The sequence below is a fragment of the Hetaerina americana genome, unplaced genomic scaffold (assembly GCF_022747635.1).
Source record: "Hetaerina americana unplaced genomic scaffold, ioHetAmer1.1.p SCAF_4, whole genome shotgun sequence".
NCBI lineage: Eukaryota > Metazoa > Arthropoda > Insecta > Odonata > Calopterygidae > Hetaerina > Hetaerina americana.
Genome location: NW_027286985.1, coordinates 78,511,859 through 78,530,942, shown reverse-complemented (window position 1 = coordinate 78,530,942; position 19,084 = coordinate 78,511,859). Strand labels below are relative to the sequence as shown.

General features: G+C 35.7%; 1 protein-coding gene across 2 annotated transcripts in view; it reads right to left on the bottom strand.

The window, feature by feature from the left end:
* The window catches only part of Mcad (Medium-chain acyl-CoA dehydrogenase), a 40,895-nt gene that overhangs the window by 3,841 nt on the left and 17,970 nt on the right, over positions 1-19,084 (bottom strand). Inside the window, exons 3-9 of one of the 2 annotated variants that reach the window (XM_071589845.1) lie at positions 16,260-16,427; positions 15,644-15,744; positions 13,100-13,180; positions 12,647-12,777; positions 10,641-10,749; positions 6,190-6,330; positions 113-214 (exon numbers count right to left, since the gene is read on the bottom strand). In XM_071589845.1, coding sequence (XP_071445946.1) covers positions 113-214; positions 6,190-6,330; positions 10,641-10,749; positions 12,647-12,777; positions 13,100-13,180; positions 15,644-15,744; positions 16,260-16,427 — 833 coding nt within the window. Of the gene's footprint in view, positions 1-112; positions 215-6,189; positions 6,331-10,640; positions 10,750-12,646; positions 12,778-13,099; positions 13,181-15,488; positions 15,590-15,643; positions 15,745-16,259; positions 16,428-19,084 lie in introns of both variants that reach the window. The other variant, XM_071589844.1, reaches the window with a different exon arrangement.

The window sequence follows — 19,084 nt, the reverse complement described above, 5'->3', positions numbered from 1 at the left end:
ATGAGAATAAATTCACAAGTACGAAGTATTAATTTTGACTGCAAAGTACAAGAAAGGAAGCAAATCCCCATCAAAAATTATGTGCATGTCAGCAGTGCATACTAAATCTTACTTGGTGATTGGCAATAGGCACACCAAAGGTTTTTCTCTCAAGAGCATACTTCGTGGCCTCATCCATTGCCCTCTGAGCCAGTCCTACTGCTCCAGATGCCACCTAAGGAAGAAGATTGCATTCATAAGCATTATTGATGTCACCATTGGATAATTAAGATCAATTGAAATATTCGGCACTACACAGAAAACAGTTCACAAGGTAAAAATATATTACTTTCACTAATATTTCAAAACATTTGATTCCTGTAAACGTAATCCTCTGAATTAGTTAAATGTGAATTCACCCCTAATTAGACAAGAAAAATGAATATAAATTAAATTGAATGCAGCCCCATCCCAATTGTGAAACAAGTAGTGCTTGAAATAGGAAGCATTGATAGCACTAGTTATGCAAAAATTAGGCACTAAAATGATGCAGTTGATATTCAATTAGGAATAATTGCTACCAATGTCATATGATTCTCAAATAAACATTCAAAACCATATCAAATACATATACTAAAGAAAGGTTAGGTAAGCTAGGAATGTTGTTAGCTCCTTCCAAGCTACTTCCCAGAAATGTAGCAGCTATTCCATTATCTAAAACAAAAAATACCTACACTTACAAAAGTAGTATCAGCTATTAAAATTGTTTTGTTTCAACAGCTTACTTTACTTACATGGTGGGGCCCATAAGTACCTGGCCTGACCGAGAGATGGCGGTAGTTGTTTGAAAAATATCAGTATAAGAAAGTATGCAACCTATAAAGCATAATTTTCAAATTTGAGACGTCACATTTTTTAGTATTTGTTTGGCAGCCATCAATAGTGAATGTTTTCAATGAACTTGAGAAATTGAAGAAAATTGGTCCTCATTATCAGATAAAATACTTTTATTTGAAAGGCCTCAGCCCAACCAATAATTAAGTTGAACTAGATTCTATTCTGAGTGAGCCTGCTTCTCCATTTACAACAGTAAAATATTGGGTGGCAGAGTTTAAAGGAGGTCATACGAGCTGTCAATACTAGCATCGCATTGGTCAGCCAAATGCGGTGAAGACTCCAGAAATGGTGAAGAAAATCCTCAAAATGATACTGGATGATCGTCAACTGAAAGTGCACGAGTTAATGGACATACATAAGGGGCATTTAAAAAAGTGTGGTTCATCACATATTAACTGAAAATTTGGACACGAGAAAGCTGTGAGCAAGATTGGTGCCGTGTTTGCTCACATTTGAGCAAAACCAAGGTGTGAAGATGTTTCAATTGAGTGTTGAGCAATGTTTCACTGCAACAAAGCAGAATTTTTCACCATTTCATAACCATGGATGATACATGGGTCCATTACTTCGCACCAAGACAAAAGAACAATCAAAACAGTAGATTAAAAAGGGTTTCCAAAGATGACGAAGACCGTATCATCTGCAGGCAAGGTCATGGCGTCAGTTTTTTTGGATGCGCGTGGGATAATTTTCATTGACTATCTTGAGAAAGGAAAAATTATCAATGGGGAAAATTATGCGAACTTATTGCAATGTTTGAGCGAAGAAATCAAGCAGAAGCAGCCGCAATTGACTAAGAAGAAAGTGTTGTTTCATCAAGATCAAGAGCCAGTCATTTTGGCAGGTTTCACTAAATTTAACATATACAGGGTCCAGCAACATAACTTCCTTTTTTGAAAGCATTCTGCATTTGAAAAAAGGAATTTATGTTACCACACTCAGTATTAGTCGTGAAGCACCCTTTCTCTATGGAAAATAATCTTGTAACAATACCACAGATTTGGTGTAGGGTGGAATTTGAAGTCTAGATTATCCCTTGTGATAAAAAAATTATTTTTATGACAGATTTTACATCTACCATCATTACCTTTAATATGGAAGTTTATCTTTTAAGTTTTACCAAAAATCAGAAAAGTTAACCTGCTCAGTCTGAACCTCGTAATATAAGATGTAAATGAGGAACTGAAAGATTATAATTTCTCTACCTCTACCCCCTAGACTTACATTGTACACCAACATAAGATCAGCCAATCACCTTCAAACAAAGAGCTTCACTTAATGAATCTCATAAGATCAAGTTTCCAGAAATGATGTATGACCACCAAGTAAGGCTGCAGTCTTTTTGGTGGCTTTTTAGCAACTAAATCCATGCTGATCTGCTCTACTCCATCATTATTACCATCAAAATCCATACTGCCTTGCTACATGGAGAATACTTATCACAACTCAATAGGAAGAATAAACAATATGAGGAAGGAAGGAATTTTGGAGGAATCAGAGAAGACGAAGATTACATGAATTTGAAGGAATAAGCTACTGAAGGAATAGGTACTTTAAAATAAATCAAAAATATGAATTCAGTTGAAATGCAAGTATATGAAGACATCCTGTTCCTACCATAACTGCTATAAAAATACTTTGTTAGAAATAATTGGCAATATACCATGCAAAAACAGTAACTACTATAGCAGTTTACTATTTGCTAACTACAAAATACCTAATATATTTAACTGGTTTTCCACATTATATCATTGCTCTGCCTCTTAAACTATCTTTCTCCAGGGCTGCTACAGGTAATTAATATGTATTTGAATTCCAATTTTCTAGTTTCTAAATTTTAAAATTTATTATGAGCACCATGCCAATATTTTCAAGTATTCTTACTTTTATTTCATTCATTTCTCAGGAAAGATGAAGAGAATAGACTAAAAAGCAATTCAATCTAAAGAGCAAAGAGTCTCATTGGAAGATAAGTTTCACACCATGGCAATTTAGTAACTACAGAAACACCTACTTCCCAGGCATCAGTAAACTCAAGGAGTGCTTTTGATTTAAAGAATAAGCATAATTTAACCCTCCTCCCTTCCACTGCTTACCATTCCCCAACCAACCCTACCTATTGACAATATATATACAAGTGCATACTTTTTATAACCAGTCCAGATGATGTTACAGTGCAGCAAAACTAGTTGATAAAATAAATTCTTTCCGGTGGAAATGCGAAGTCTTTGATTCTTTCTTTATGCATTACGAATTAGCAGAATATTTTATGAGCAATTTCTTTCACCAGATGTTTCAAATCAAGCTAGTCCTAATCTTCAAAGTTTTTCAAAGCAAAATTGTCAATGTCACACCTTAAACTTTCAAGGTGACACAAAAAGAGTACAATAACCTCGTAGTATAACAAATAGCCGTACAGAAAAAATTTACTTTCAAATAATTACTGAAATAATACGAGACCTCTCTAGGACAAGCATCACTGTTTCACCAATTACCATCAGTTTTTGAAGACATGGGTCAAATTGAGAGGAATGTGTAAAATGTGATCCATTAGCAGGAAAGTACAAATCACCACTATCACCACTAATAGCATGAACATAATGCCATATCATACCAAATACAATCCATTTTTCTTGTTTCAATCATCCATATTGTTTCCTATGGGTGAAATTCTGAACATCAAAAACATTTTCAAAGCTTAGTTCTTCAAAGGTGGTAAGAGGACCTTTTTAGAGGGCATCCACAAACCACTCACAAACACAATATATCACATTTTAATTCTTGATTACATTCCTTCCCACCTGTGGAAAAAGGGAATGTTAGTACGCAGAATGTACACACAAGTGATCACATTAATTAATTTGGACCAACTACCATGAAAAAAGAATCTCTCAAGTGGGTACAAACTGCTTTAATGGTAGAAGTTCACTTGGTAATAGTAGAAGACAGCATGGTACCATTTTTCTTACGAATCATACCCTAGGGATGGATGGATGAAGGATGGAGAAAAACAGAGATGATGAGGATAGGATGATGACAGAAGAAGAGTGAGATTTGAGAAGTGAAATACAGCCTAACAAAAGATGAGGGAAATGGCTATTTGAACAAAGTAAAATAATTTGGGTCTAGTTAATAGACATTCCAATTGTTTTCCCTCAGAATAACTTGACTCAAGTCATGCTTATCGGCCAGACTGTAGGGGCATTTGACACCTGTACAGCATATTCAGAATATGCCACAAAAATACCAAGCCCATTATGGTGATATAATGGGAATAATCACTTTTTAAAACCACTGAAATCCTGGGAATACTTCATTTAAAGTACAACAGTGGCTAAAAAGACATTTCACACGAAGAGATCCAAATATCTAAACGTGTAATTAAATTGGACTTAGAAATGTATTTTTGATAGGAAATACTACCTTGATCAAAAAGTTCCCGGAATAACCACCGTGTGGCGCTCCCATCGTTCCGATTTGAGTTCTGTTTTTTTTGTTAAATTGGTACATCTGTTGTTGATATTCCCTTTAAATCTTAGTGTCATAACTTGACATTTGCAAAAGTTACGTAGCCAAGAGTACATCTATCTCTGTGTGTGTTGGCGATTTTTTACAATTGCAGAAATGGATTTAAATTTGCAACAACGAACTTGTGTTAAATTTTGCGTAAAAAACGGATTTAGTGGCGCACGGACGTTGGAAATGTTGGAAAAGTGTTTCGGCAACGATTCTCTAAAAAAAACAGTCGTTTACCAGTGGCACGAGCGGTTCAGAAGTGGTCATGAGTCAATCGAAGATGATGAACGCAGTGGCAGACCATCGACATCGAAAGTCGGTGAAAAAATTGATAAAGTAAAAGAAATGTTGGTCAATAACCACAAATTAACCATCAGAGAAATAGCGGAGGACTTGAACATTGCCTATGGATCCGCCCAAGACATTGTGGTTAATGATTTGGGTTTCCGTCGTGTAGCATGCCAAAAGACCTCAATTTCATGCAAAAAAGAGACCGTGTTGACGTCGCAAAAGACATGATTTGCGAGGCTGAATCCGATCCCACATTCATCAAAAGGATCATTACTGGAGACGAGACGTGGGTTTATGAGTACGACACGCAATCCAGACATCAGGCAAGTGAATGGCGTTCACCAAATGAGCCGAGACCAAAAAAACCACGTCGTTTTCAGTCAAAAAAGAAGGCAATGCTGACAGATTTCAACGGTGTAGTGCATCATAAATTTTTGCCAGAAGGCCAGACAGTAAACAAAGAGTATTATTTGGGCGTTATGAGACGTTTGCGTGAAGCAATTCACCGAAAGAGACCAGAAATGTGGGCAGAAAACTCGTGGATTTTGCACCATGATAACGCACCGTCGCACAGTGCTATCATTATTCGTAATTTTTTGACGAAAAATGCAACAAATACCATCCAACAGCCACCGAATTCACCTGATTTGGCTCCCTGTGACTTCTTTCTGTTCAATCGAGTTAAAAAACCATTACGGGGAACGCGTTTTAGCAGCCGAGAGGAAGTAATGGAAAAATCGCAGGAAGCACTGATGGACATACCGAAAACCGAATATAAAAAATGTTTCGAGGATTGGATCAAGCGCTGGCATAAGTGTGTTGCAGTCGATGGGGATTACTTTGAAGGGGACAATATAGATTTAGATGAATAAACTTGTATTTTTAATTTTCTGAATAAATTCCGGGAAATTTTTGATCAAGGTAGTAGACCAGACCAAGGTAGGTCAATAGAACAATAATCATTTTTATAATTGAGTAAAATATGCTTTAATCAAGTTAATTAGTAAAAAAAATTATTTAAATAAGAGCAATGAGTGATACAAATGCATAAACTTAAAAGTTATAAATGAAACTTGAGAAAAAGTATGATAAAAATTGGCTAATCATCTATATAAGATTTTAGAGAAATTCTTAGTTTAGAAATATCCATTTTAAGTTAAATGTGCATTTACTTGTATAAAGACCAGTCTATGTCACAAAAATATGACATCCACTACACAATTATGATATTCAGTGTACATTTAAGTTTCACCGTAAGGGCGTACCTTCATGTTTGAAAACACATCCCTGTAATTTTTCAACAATAGTGCATACAATAGAATATTTTACAATCATGCTATGTATCATGCACCATTCTTCAGCCAATCAAAACATGTCAGAAAGACATGGATCAAGAGTTGTGCACATTTTGTTCCTGATACCTTTCTTTAGCTTGTACCATTCCCGTAATAAGACAGTTGCCTGCTTTTGGACATAAAAACAAGCATAAGCGGATGATTTACTCACAGGGGGTCGAGTCTTATCAAAAGCCCCCATGGCAATCTTGAAGCCAGCACCTTCACCTATCAGAACATTTTCCTTTGGGACTCTAACATCTTCAAAGGTTATTCCTCGGGTGTCAGAGCATCGCTGGCCCATATTGATTTCCTGTTATGAAAGAAATGTACAAAACAAAATAACATATTGGTAACAGTTCACAGGCTTTAATATAAACACAATTTATACTCTTTTAAACCAGTTTAATGGTAAAAAAAAAGAAAGTTAGCTCAATGTATGAGTGATAGGATATGGTTGAACTCTTTACTTTGTGGTTATTTTAGTATTCGGTTTCCTTAATTTAATTTAAGATTTTATAACAATTTCATAGAGCAAATTGACACTGTCTTCAAAAAATTTAATTTGATAATTTCAATTTTTTCATAGCAAAAATTGGTGCTAAATAGATTTTATAATTTCTCAAAAATTTTCTTGAAATTAGGCATACTTTTAAAGATGGTTATCCTTAATTTAATGAAAATATTGGAGCTTGCCATTTAACCTAAGAAACACATAGCTTTATTGCCAAAGAGCCAAAATTACATATACTACCTTGATCAAAAAGTTCCCGGAATAACCACCGTGTGGCGCTCCCATCGTTCCGATTTGAGTTCTGTTTTTTTTGTTAAATTGGTACATCTGTTGTTGATATTCCCTTTAAATCTTAGTGTCATAACTTGACATTTGCAAAAGTTACGTAGCCAAGAGTACATCTATCTCTGTGTGTGTTGGCGATTTTTTACAATTGCAGAAATGGATTTAAATTTGCAACAACGAACTTGTGTTAAATTTTGCGTAAAAAACGGATTTAGTGGCGCACGGACGTTGGAAATGTTGGAAAAGTGTTTCGGCAACGATTCTCTAAAAAAAACGGTCGTTTACCAGTGGCACGAGCGGTTCAGAAGTGGTCATGAGTCAATCGAAGATGATGAACGCAGTGGCAGACCATCGACATCGAAAGTCGGTGAAAAAATTGATAAAGTAAAAGAAATGTTGGTCAATAACCACAAATTAACCATCAGAGAAATAGCGGAGGACTTGAACATTGCCTATGGATCCGCCCAAGACATTGTGGTTAATGATTTGGGTTTCCGTCATGTAGCAGCAAAGTTGGTGCCAAAAGACCTCAATTTCATGCAAAAAAGAGACCGTGTTGACATCGCAAAAGACATGATTTGCGAGGCTGAATCCGATCCCACATTCATCAAAAGGATCATTACTGGAGACGAGACGTGGGTTTATGAGTACGACACGCAATCCAGACATCAGGCAAGTGAATGGCGTTCACCAAATGAGCCGAGACCAAAAAAACCACGTCGTTTTCAGTCAAAAAAGAAGGCAATGCTGACGGTTTTCATGGATTACAACGGTGTAGTGCATCATGAATTTTTGCCAGAAGGCCAGACAGTAAACAAAGAGTATTATTTGGGCGTTATGAGACGTTTGCGTGAAGCAATTCGCCGAAAGAGACCAGAAATGTGGGCAGAAAACTCGTGGATTTTGCACCATGATAACGCACCGTCGCACAGTGCTATCATTATTCGTAATTTTTTGACGAAAAATGCAACAAATACCATCCAACAGCCACCGAATTCACCTGATTTGGCTCCCTGTGACTTCTTTCTGTTCAATCGAGTTAAAAAACCATTACGGGGAACGCGTTTTAGCAGCCGAGAGGAAGTAATGGAAAAATCGCAGGAAGCACTGATGGACATACCGAAAACCGACCGTAACTTTTGCAAATGTCAAGTTATGACACTAAGATTTAAAGGGAATATCAACAACAGATGTACCAATTTAACAAAAAAAACAGAACTCAAATCGGAACGATGGGAGCGCCACACGGTGGTTATTCCGGGAACTTTTTGATCAAGGTAGTATGCAATATCAATGCAACAATGCAACAATTTCAGAGTGTAAAAATCATTCGCCTCGCTTTATTCAATATGGTTTAATAACTTATACATAGAAAATTATCAGATAACAGACGAATATACATGATGTTCTGAGAATTATTAGGTACTACTCCTGAGCAAAGTATATACCTAAATGTCAGTGATTTACTAATTTGCCAGCCCTGGTGGCAACCATGTAATATCCTCAAATGCCAAACCAGAGATTGTGGGTTCAATTCCTGCCTCATTGGGTTTTCCTCCACCTAGGGCATGACTGCTTCTGATTGTCTTCATTGTAATGTTAAAAAAAGAAAAACAATAAAACATCATAGGGCCACAAATTATTGGAATAGTGAAGAGGAAATGGACAAGGGCATCATGGATAATGGACAACACAAGAGAAAGAGGTAGTAGAATATAAACACAGAGTTGTGTAGAAAGAAACAAAGAGTTCAATAATAAACTAAGGCATAAAACAAACAAATTGAAAGACTAGTGGTAGTAGATCCAGCCTGAGGCTATGGAAAGTTTACCGAGGAATTGTTTGAAACAGAGAAGATTCAAGAAAGATGGAAGGAATACATAGAAGAACTGCAGGGTAAATACATTATTCCAGCCAGGTTAGACATAGAAATGGAATAGGACATTGATGAGGATAGCTATGGTCCAGGCTCACTCAATGGTGAGATAAAGAGGACATTATGGGAATTGAAATCAAATAAGGCCATGGGGACAATATTCTCACAAAGCAACATAAAGATTTAGGTGAATGTGGGAGTAAAAGTTTTTATGGACTAATTCATGGCAGAGGAAATTGGCTGGAAGATTTCATCAGATCACTGTAAGTTCTTATCCCAAAAAAGGCAATGGCTACCATATGTGAGGACTAAAAAAATAAGTTTGATTTCATAGACAGTTAAAGTAGTTCTAAGGAGCATCAACATGAGAACAGAGAGCAGATTGAATTCATTACTTAGAGAGCAATCAGTTTGGATTCAGGAAAAGGTGAGCATAATGCCATCGTAATACCAATGTCAATAACAGAAAGGAACATAGAGTACAATCAGGATGTACTTGCCTATTTTCTAGATTTCAAAAATGCATGTGATAGAGAGAATTGGGAATAACTGATGAATGTTTTGCAAAAAATAGGAATAGATTATAGGGATAGGAGGCTAATCCTCAACCTGTACATGTTTCAGACTTCTCAGGTGAGAGTGGGGATGGAGAGTGCTAATAAGTCGGGATGGGTAGTGCTAAGAAGAGGGATAAGAGATAGGGTCATCCATTACTGCCCATGTGGTTCAATATATATGTGGAGGAAATCATAAAAGGAGCATGGTAAAAATGAGGAAGGAATGAAAATCGGTAGGGTATTCATAAAATCACATAGATTTGCTGATGATCAACCTTTAGTTTGCCAATCAGCCAAGGATTTGAGCTAGCGCACATTGGGATGTCAGAGCATTAGGAATAGGATGAGAATAAATGCAAACAAAACAAAGGATTTGGGGTATTTGCAAAGGAGGAAATTTGAGTTTTATATTAAAATAGAAGTTTATATACTATAGCAGGTCAAGCAGATTACCAATCTTCAAAGTAAATGAAACGGTTTCTGGCGTCACTTGGTGGAAATTCTTCATATTGAAATTAAATTTAAAATACTTTGCCTTTCCACATAAAACACTTTTATTACGATCTAGGTTTCGTTTAATATAACGAAACCTTGGTCGTAATAAAAGTGTTTTATGTGGAAAGGTGAAGTATTTTAAATTTAATTTCAATCTTCAAAGTGTTCGAGATGAAAATGGACAGAGTAGTAGGGACATAAAGAGAATAATTGCATAAGGCAAAGAAGTTTTCACTAGGAGGAGGGAACAGATAGATAGATAGATAGAGGTCTTTATTTGGGCAAAATGGAGGGACATCAAGTAAGGAATATAATAAAATGCTTATCAAAACTTTAATATGGAGTGTGGTTTTATATAGCGCAGAGGCATGATCATTGGAGCAGGATGATAGACAAAAATTAGAGTATTTGTGGATGAGAATGGTGAAGGTGAAGTGAAACTTTAAATTCATAATAAGTGCTCTTAGAAGCATAATTAAAAAGCTGAGCCATTCAATTTTCATAAGTCATGCGGTAGTAATCATGCTATGTGTCAATTTGAGGTCTTCAATAACCCAAAAAACTAAAATATGTACTCTAAAATAAATATTCCCTAAGTCTCAGAATGAAAATGTACTTCACAGCTGATCCAACCTAATCCAGTGATTTTCCAGGTTTGTCAAGATTCATTTTTCATATTTTAACACTCGAGTAGTAGCTTTGGAGGTCAATTTTTAGACATCATTACACTGTTTACAAAAAACATTAATTTACATCAAAATACAACTGTAGGTACACACTTTGATGTGAGGTTGCCATATAAGGCGTTCATGGTCACAAATTTATTTTCAAAATCGGTGAAATATTTTCCCCAATGGCTAATAGAATTACATTTATCAAAAGGTTAATGGCTTTACCTTACGACCTGGGGTGAGTCCTGGAGTATCTCGCTCTACAATAAAACCTGTGAATGCCTTGCTAGCAGGAGTTTTGGGGTTGGGGTCTGTGCGAGCCAGGACAAAGTACCTGCAAGAAACCAAGTCACATATTTCAATCAAACATGCATTATAAGAACACAACAGTGACAATCCACTCGGTAGAGGGATTTTGGCCACTGGCCTTAAGAATCAATGCTCAGCTGAATCCAACAGGGATGATATCTTGCATACCATATCTTCCTGGGAAATGAGACACAGCAAAGGCATAGAAACTTGACTCCCTATCTTGAAGTTGGAAATTCACATAACGAGGGTCTTAATATGAGGTGGCCTTTGTCCTCATCTGATATACAACCCTGTGGCTTGATTATTGATTATAATTATGACTAATAAGGGAAGTGTCATGTCCTCAAGGTATTTTAAATTGTTTCGACTGGATTTCAGATTGTGATGAAATCTGACAGGAAGATTGTACTAAATAAAGATATAAAAATCATCCCATTCCATCCTACGGCCATCTACCATACCATTAATAATATTATATAGTACCATAGCACCAGCTACGATTCTCTTTCAATATAGAGGAAGATATAAGTAACTCTGGAGATAAGTACTGTGGAACCTTGCACAACGAGCATAATTTGTTCTGGAATCTTTCTCATTGAGTGAATCACTCTTTAAGTAAATCAATTTTTCCACATAAATTAATGCAATATACAATATTGCTAAAAAAATAAATGATGTGTGATGGTTATCAAAAAGAAAATTATATGTGCCTTGTTTTGGATCATGAATCACCTTCATCTTTTCTTCTATCATTGAAGAACCAACTGGAATGTGTTTCCCATTGGTAGAAAACAAAAAAGAATCAAAATAATTAGTTTGCTTTTAATGATCGAGGAATTGCAAGGCATGGAAGGGAGGAGAGAGGATTGTTGGGAAAATCCAAAGAAGGCAGGAAAGATCAATGCAGAACATTTTGATTGGTGGCAAGATGTTGAAGATTGTGATAGAAGGGAAAATGTTTGGCTAACGAGGAAGTGGCAGGAATAGAATAGGAAGATGTTGGGAGGAAGGAAGTAAATAGAGTTAAAAAGGAGCTCATTGTAAAGTAGGATGTTGGGTAGTGTTTAGTTATGAGAGACAAGGAAATTATTGCTGAACCATTTTGAACGTTGTGTCCATCCAAAGCATACCTTAACAAGTATATTGCCTATAGTAATAATAATAAATATCAGAAGATGATTCATAAAATTTTATAGGAAGCCTATTGCTCTAAGGATGCAATATTGAGTTGAAATGAGCAGAAGCAGCATCACATTTTAATGCTTCAACGAGGAGTTAAAGCATTAAAATATGATGCCACCAAAGGAAGATGATTATAAAATGGATGAGAAAAGTTTACAGAAAACATTAGCAAGAAGAAGAAGGAAACTATTTACATGTATTTAAAATTTACAATAAAGAACAGCAAAGCTGTAATGTTAGAATCTCAGGAAATTAAAACTAAAAACGAAGGACAGGGGGAAATTGTGAGAAGCAAGTCAAGGAAGAAATCAGTTCAGGTAGCTATTAAAGAATGAAGATATTGGCATGCCATGAGACAGCTATGAGAGCTGCTGTAAACTAATAATCCATTATGGAAATAATAAAATAGATATTTTAAAGTGTTATAATGCTAGAATAAATCATTGCTAACAACAAAAACTAAGCATGTATTGATGCCAACAGTGCATGTAACAATGTCCTATTTAACAACCATTTCATTTATCACATGGCCTTATGATGTTATTACTCTACCCATTATTGGCTGGACAAGATAATTTCATAGAGAGAACTTAACATAGGTAATTATATCACAACATCTTCCATAACTATCCAAGATCAAATTGGCAGCTACTGATAGTTTAAAATAAAAAGGCAATGCTTTCATTTCATATTCTACTGATAATTTAAAAATACCATAATTAAAATACTCTATTCACCAGTTTGCAACACCACCATTGGTAATCCACATTTTCTGTCCATTGATAATCCACTCATCTCCTTTCTTTTCGGCTTTTGTTTTTGCACCAGCGACATCGGAACCAGCACCAGGTTCTGTTACACAATATGCCTGAAAACGGAGAGGTAGTTTGAATTAATTAGACTCTTGGAGGGAATCATCTTCAGACACAGATATGATCATTATTTCAGGCCAGAATCAACAACATCCCAAGAGATTTCACTACAGTAACCTCTCCACATTTCACCATCCATTCCTACTTAAAAACTTGTGAAAAAGCAAGACTATACTAAGGTCAACCAGTATAATGCATTTTTATATATTTTTTCTCACATCTTGTGAGAGTCAGAATTACAAATTAAATATAAGAAGAAATCATGATATCAGGATTAAAACTGCTCACCACAACAGAGAATATATAAAAAGTACTCACTGCTACTAAAGGTTCTTCAATTAGCCTGCCTAAGTACTTCTTCTGCTGCTCCTTGTTACCCGCAATGATGACTGGCATTTGCTAATGTGGGAAAGAAGAAATAGATATCAGCACTGAAATTTAATTCAACATAGTAAGCTCAATAAACTAAAAAAACACACTAAAATATGGATAAATAAAACTATACAACTCAAAAGAGATAAATTGTGCCGTTTTAAAATTGAAAACTTACAACATTTCGACAATTAAACAAACTAATTAAATTCTTTGGCTACACTATAAAGTGTAAAGCATGCCAGGATGTTAGCATGATGAGTACAATTTTTCCAGCTGCATTAAACCCTCCAACAACTTTCTAAGTTAAAAAAACTTTGCATACTAAAATATTTCACAAAGTTTTTTGTTCCAGAATCTGCTCTAAACACCTCCAAATAACATCAATTATAACAATACAGAGAGAAGCATACAAATAAAATTCTTAGCCTGCTCTTGCCTGGTCTATGGTTGATTCTGACATGGCATTTGGAGTATTTGACAAGCAGACCCTTTAGGCAATAAAGTGGGAGGATGAGCTTCACATATGCTCATATCACTTATAGCCATATGGCACTTGATTCAAGCATCTCACAACCATCAATATGAAACTTGGGGGGGGGGACAAACAAGTTGAGAGAGGAAGATCTGATGTATGAGACATCAATTTTTTTCTGTATCGTTTTCCTTATTAATACCAGAGATAAGTACAGCATTTAATCACTGACAGTAACACATTGCATTATTCACTTTAATAAAAGGATTCATTTGTCTCTGCAAGGAAAAATGACAGAATAGTCTCGTAAGCATTTCCTTCTATGCCTTATTCTTGAATATATTGCTTTGAGCAATTTCTTTTCTTCCAGTGTACCATGGATTCAGAATTGTTCCTAATTAATGGAATGATTTGCTGCTGAAAATGGATTTTCCAAGGTGAACATATTTATTTTTACCAAAAAACACAAAAAATCTCCATTTTAAAGGCTTTTCATGTGAGATAAAGTGTAAAATAAGACTAAGAAAGACGGAAGTAGAGAGAATAAGAAATATCAATCCATATAATGCTCTACGTCCCATTCTTATAACTCAATCCTGTCATTTTTTAACTAGAGGAATAAAATGAGTGATTCATGCCAACTAGCTTTCAGTTTCAATAAATAATCTTCTCAGATCTCCCACATAATGCTAAAACGTTACTCTCATTGGGTCATTTTTGGCCACAATCTAATCAGTTCATCTGCTGCTAATTAGAATATTAGTTATAAAATTCTGTACATATTAGGTAAATATATTTTGAGTCATCATAGTCCAAAACTTACCACATGCACACAGACTGACACTATTTGGAAAATGGTCTAAACATGTTCCAGTAACCTCAAAACATGACCCAAAGCTTAATTATTTCTAGAAAAATGTACATACTTCCATATTACTTTGAAAGAAAGTAAAATTGGACAAGAAGGTGGAGTATTGCACAATAGAACAGGGCAAACTCTGCCCTTAGTTATAATTAAAATTATATAACTTCTGTCTATGCTTTGGAATAAATATGGTTGCAAAACAAAATAGCATGAACTTTTGAAGAACTGATAAATTTTTCAATAAATAACATTTTAAAACTATATTTTCCATGATTGTGTATCTGTTTTATAAAATCTGACAAACACAACATAATTATTCAACATATAATCCTGAAATAAAACTTTGAATGTATTTTTTGATTAATCATTATTTGATTAACCACACAGGTGAAAAATTCAATTTAGGATACATAAGGATGCCTACTGTACTGGAAAGGGTCAGGTTAAATTTCTAGCAAATCAAATAATAATTGTGAAAAAATAATACTTAAGTTTGCCCCAAAAAGCTAGAGGTTAAAATCCTTGGCCAAAACTGATTTCTATTGATTAAATTTGATTTATTTACAATTGAAATCTTTTTCCCATGATGAAGGCCTTAGTTGAGAAAACACAGAACTAATCACACTGGATTTTGAATGTTTCCATTCTAACAATGGCCTACATCTAAAATTTTGCGAGAAATTAGTGCTCAGGAAGACTTGGAATGCAGTGACTTGCTAAGATTCATGGAAGCTTCACTTTAAATTCAAATCCCAAGGCTGAGGCATTTAAGCAGCTTGAGAAATTATACTTTCAAAGTATGTGGTTAGCTAAAAAATAATGCATTTATTTAAAGTTAAGGTTGTAGACATGAGAGGTTCCAAAACCACACTTCAAAGGGAGCACACACATGGGAAATACCTAAGGGGACTAATTTAGGGCAAGTTCATGAGCTAATAATTTCCCGTGCAGTATCTGTAGCTGCAATATGTCCAAGATATTCAGTGGCTACTCACTCCCAGACCACTAGCTTCCATGGCTGTCATAATTCCTGTGCAACCATAAGCCAGCTCCTCAGCAATCATACAGCCGTCGAAAACACCTGACCCCATGCCACCTGGAAGGGACTCAATGCATTAAAAGTCGCAACACCTGAGTCTTTGCTACTTACACCGAGCTCTGTTCCAGCAATACCAGTTCCTATTCCACTGCAACCATAAGACAGTTCCTCTGCAAGCATACAGCTATGGAATACACTCAATCCCATCCCACCTGAAACAGTCCACTAATGAAGCGATGTGGAAGGGAAATCTACTTACTAGAATCCAAAACCTGCAGTTTACATGTTCCCACTACATGTGCAAATGACCACAACCCAAAGATAATAAAGCAAGACTAATTCTGCTGAAAAAGGGCCAAACATTTTAAAGCACTTACTTTTTTATGAAGGTAAAAGTTAAGGTAACCACCATTTATCTTCAAATGCACTACACATGAAACTGGCAGCTTTCTCCCAAGATTTTTTTCAGTACAATAAAATAATCTTGAAAAATGCCTGATTGATACTGCCAGCTTCTATGAAAAAAACAAGCTGCGGGATTTGCTATCAATTTGTAATAGTTTCTTTCAGATATTCATTAAAAGGCTAAATAACAATTAGATGGCTGCACAGTGTTAGCAGTCCAACGCTCATTTTTCATCAACCAATGCCCTTACTGAGGTCTGACAAACTGTGAATTATTTAAAACCACCCACCAATCAAATACTTGCAGTATCAATGAACTCACCACAATGAGTAGGAATGTGACCATTCATGAGGCCCAATGACCAAGCCTTTTTCACAATGTCCCAAGGGTATGCCATTGTCTTATCATACTCTGCTGCTTTGGGAATGATCTCCTCTCTCGTAAACTTCCTCGCCAGTTCCTGAAACTCCTTTTGAGTTTCATTGAGCTCTGTAAAAAATTGAATGTAAATAAAAGAATGAAAAATTCTATGCACTTTCCAAGAAAAAAATTAACAATGGGACAGGACATAATTGGTTCAAAATGTTGAGGGGTAAAATGCTCACAAACAAACCACAAGCAAAAGCCAAAAATTACTAATTCCACAAAAATGAAGTTTCGTAAGAAAAATTCAATTAATTATCCATCAGGAGGAAGGTTTAAATGTAGGTAATGGTAATAATTGGAATATATATATATATATATATATATATATATATATATATATATATATATATATATATATATATATATATATATATATATATGTATATATATTTCCAATTTTAAACAAAGGCATATGATATGAGTTTAAGTCTATGTTCCTCATTTATCCAACATAGCCAAATGAAGTTTCACTGTAAGTTAGAGAAAATGACAATGTTCTCTATTTATAAAAAGTGGAACATATTTGTATTAAAAAACAACCGTTGCACATATAATTTTCATTTATTTTCCTGGAAAATCATGACTACAGTAAGTATGGACTTACATGCTTGTATTGCAAACTTATCATTAAAAATTGGAGTGAATTTTAATAGCATGTGGTAGTATGTAAATCCTGAAGAATTATATCATTTTGCCATTGCACTTCTCTACAAGAAATGCCATAAGTGCATATACAGGGTCCTGCAACATAACTTCCTTTATTACAGGGGCTTTGCTTTATAAAAAGAGGAAGTTATGTTGCCCTATCCTGTATAATTAGATGCACTAAGTTAGAGGTCACATAACATCCTTCATTAATTTATGCTTATTATGCTTAACTATCCAAAAGTAGCGTTGGGCATAGAAGCAAGATAAATTTTGAATTTTATAAAAGCCAAAAATATTCTTCAAGGGAGTAGGAGAGACCTTGGAAGCACCCTTACACTTGAGACATATCATACTTATGGAAAGCAGACCCAGTAAAGCTCAAATACTTGGAATCCATAGTCTATAGATTAGTTTGGATAATTAAAATGAGAGTAATCCCAAAAGGAAGGTTTCCATTATTTTTATAATTTGAAAGAAACTTTTAATTTTCACAATTGATTGCTCACTGTAAAGGTTAAATTTTTTCTATTTTTCTACATAATAGCCATTTCGATTTATTCATTTTTGTTGGCACTAGGAGAGTTTTCGCATGCCCACGTCATACCAGCCCGCCTACATGTCGTCGAGCAAGCGTTGGATGAATGCGTCGAAATGGCAATTATGTGGAAAAACAAAGAAATATTCAAGCTTTAAGTTTATGTGTCCATTATTGGAAATAAACGTTTGTTTCTCTTTCTAAAAAATTCGAGACCTTCCGTCAGGGTACCCTCGTACAAGAAACCCTTTCAATAGCGGGCGTCATATGTGAGGGGCACTTTCGGGCGTCTCGCCGACAATGAGTAAATTGGCTCCATTGTGACCGCCTTGCTTTCTTCAAGAGGAGCTTCACGCACATCTCGGGTAAATACGTCATTTGACCCAGCCGCCCACGATGGAATGAAAATAAAAACAAGACGCGGCCCCAGCGCATTCTTACCGAGAACGATATGCCTCACATCCCACAAATAAAAACAAGATCTCATGCTAACACGAAGACATGCTTATTTAAAATAAATAATGCTGGATGCTACCGTTCCCCATTACAATTATAAATGAGAAAAATAACTATCGTGGCAGGCGCCAGGGTGGTGGGGCAAATTCTCACAATGACTTGGAATTTACCCATAACTTTGATTAGGTACTTTATCTTTCTAATTACAGGGTATTAGAAAAATCCCTCTTGTAAAAGTTTTTTTTCCACGGCCTGTCCACGCAATAGCGTAGAACAAAATACGAAATGTGTTTGCAACTAAAAGAAATATTGTGTTCACGGGGAATTCTCGACTCGCATGCCACTGCCTTTTCTTTACAAAAAGTCGATTATTTTCTCCGAGTTACGGCAAAAATTCAGCAATTCTTTACTTCTTCCCCGACTGCTTGACCACCATGGAAAATCTCATTGCTAGTCAAATGAGAGATGCTTGACGCTTATTTCATAATTAATTTTTTTCAATGTTCGTATACCTATAAGAGAGGCAGGGAAAAGTATCGTAATGCCGTTATATAGGGCGTGTTCGTCCGAAACTTAACACAGGTTTAATACCAATAATAATCATGTACGCGAAGGCTGCATACTACCGGGTTTCACCGCGTGTTGTGTCATTTTGACCAGAACTTCAACCTGAAGACGCCAGTTGTGACGTTGGCGAAACTGTTGTCAGCAGAAAAGAACACACGCCTTTCATATAAATAAGCCATAAACACAGTAATCAACCCAAAGGTCGGTTTGGTAGGTGACGGCAGAGTTCACCCAGTTTGTAGTCCGACAGCGTGTGAAATTCACTCATCAGGGTAGGGGGGCCAGTGTCTTTCCCTGTACTGCTTATGGTTTCCAAGGAAGATCTGGCACCCGAAAAATCACATAGCTTGGGTGGAGCTGCAGGTGCCTAGAGTGGCTTGCCCGGGAATCGATCCCGGGATATCTTTCATTTAGAATCTTAGGAAATTGTTCGCCAAATGTACCACCCGGGAAATATCGTGGGAAAATGTTGAATTTAATCATTTAGCTATGCCAACAAAATCTGAATACACCA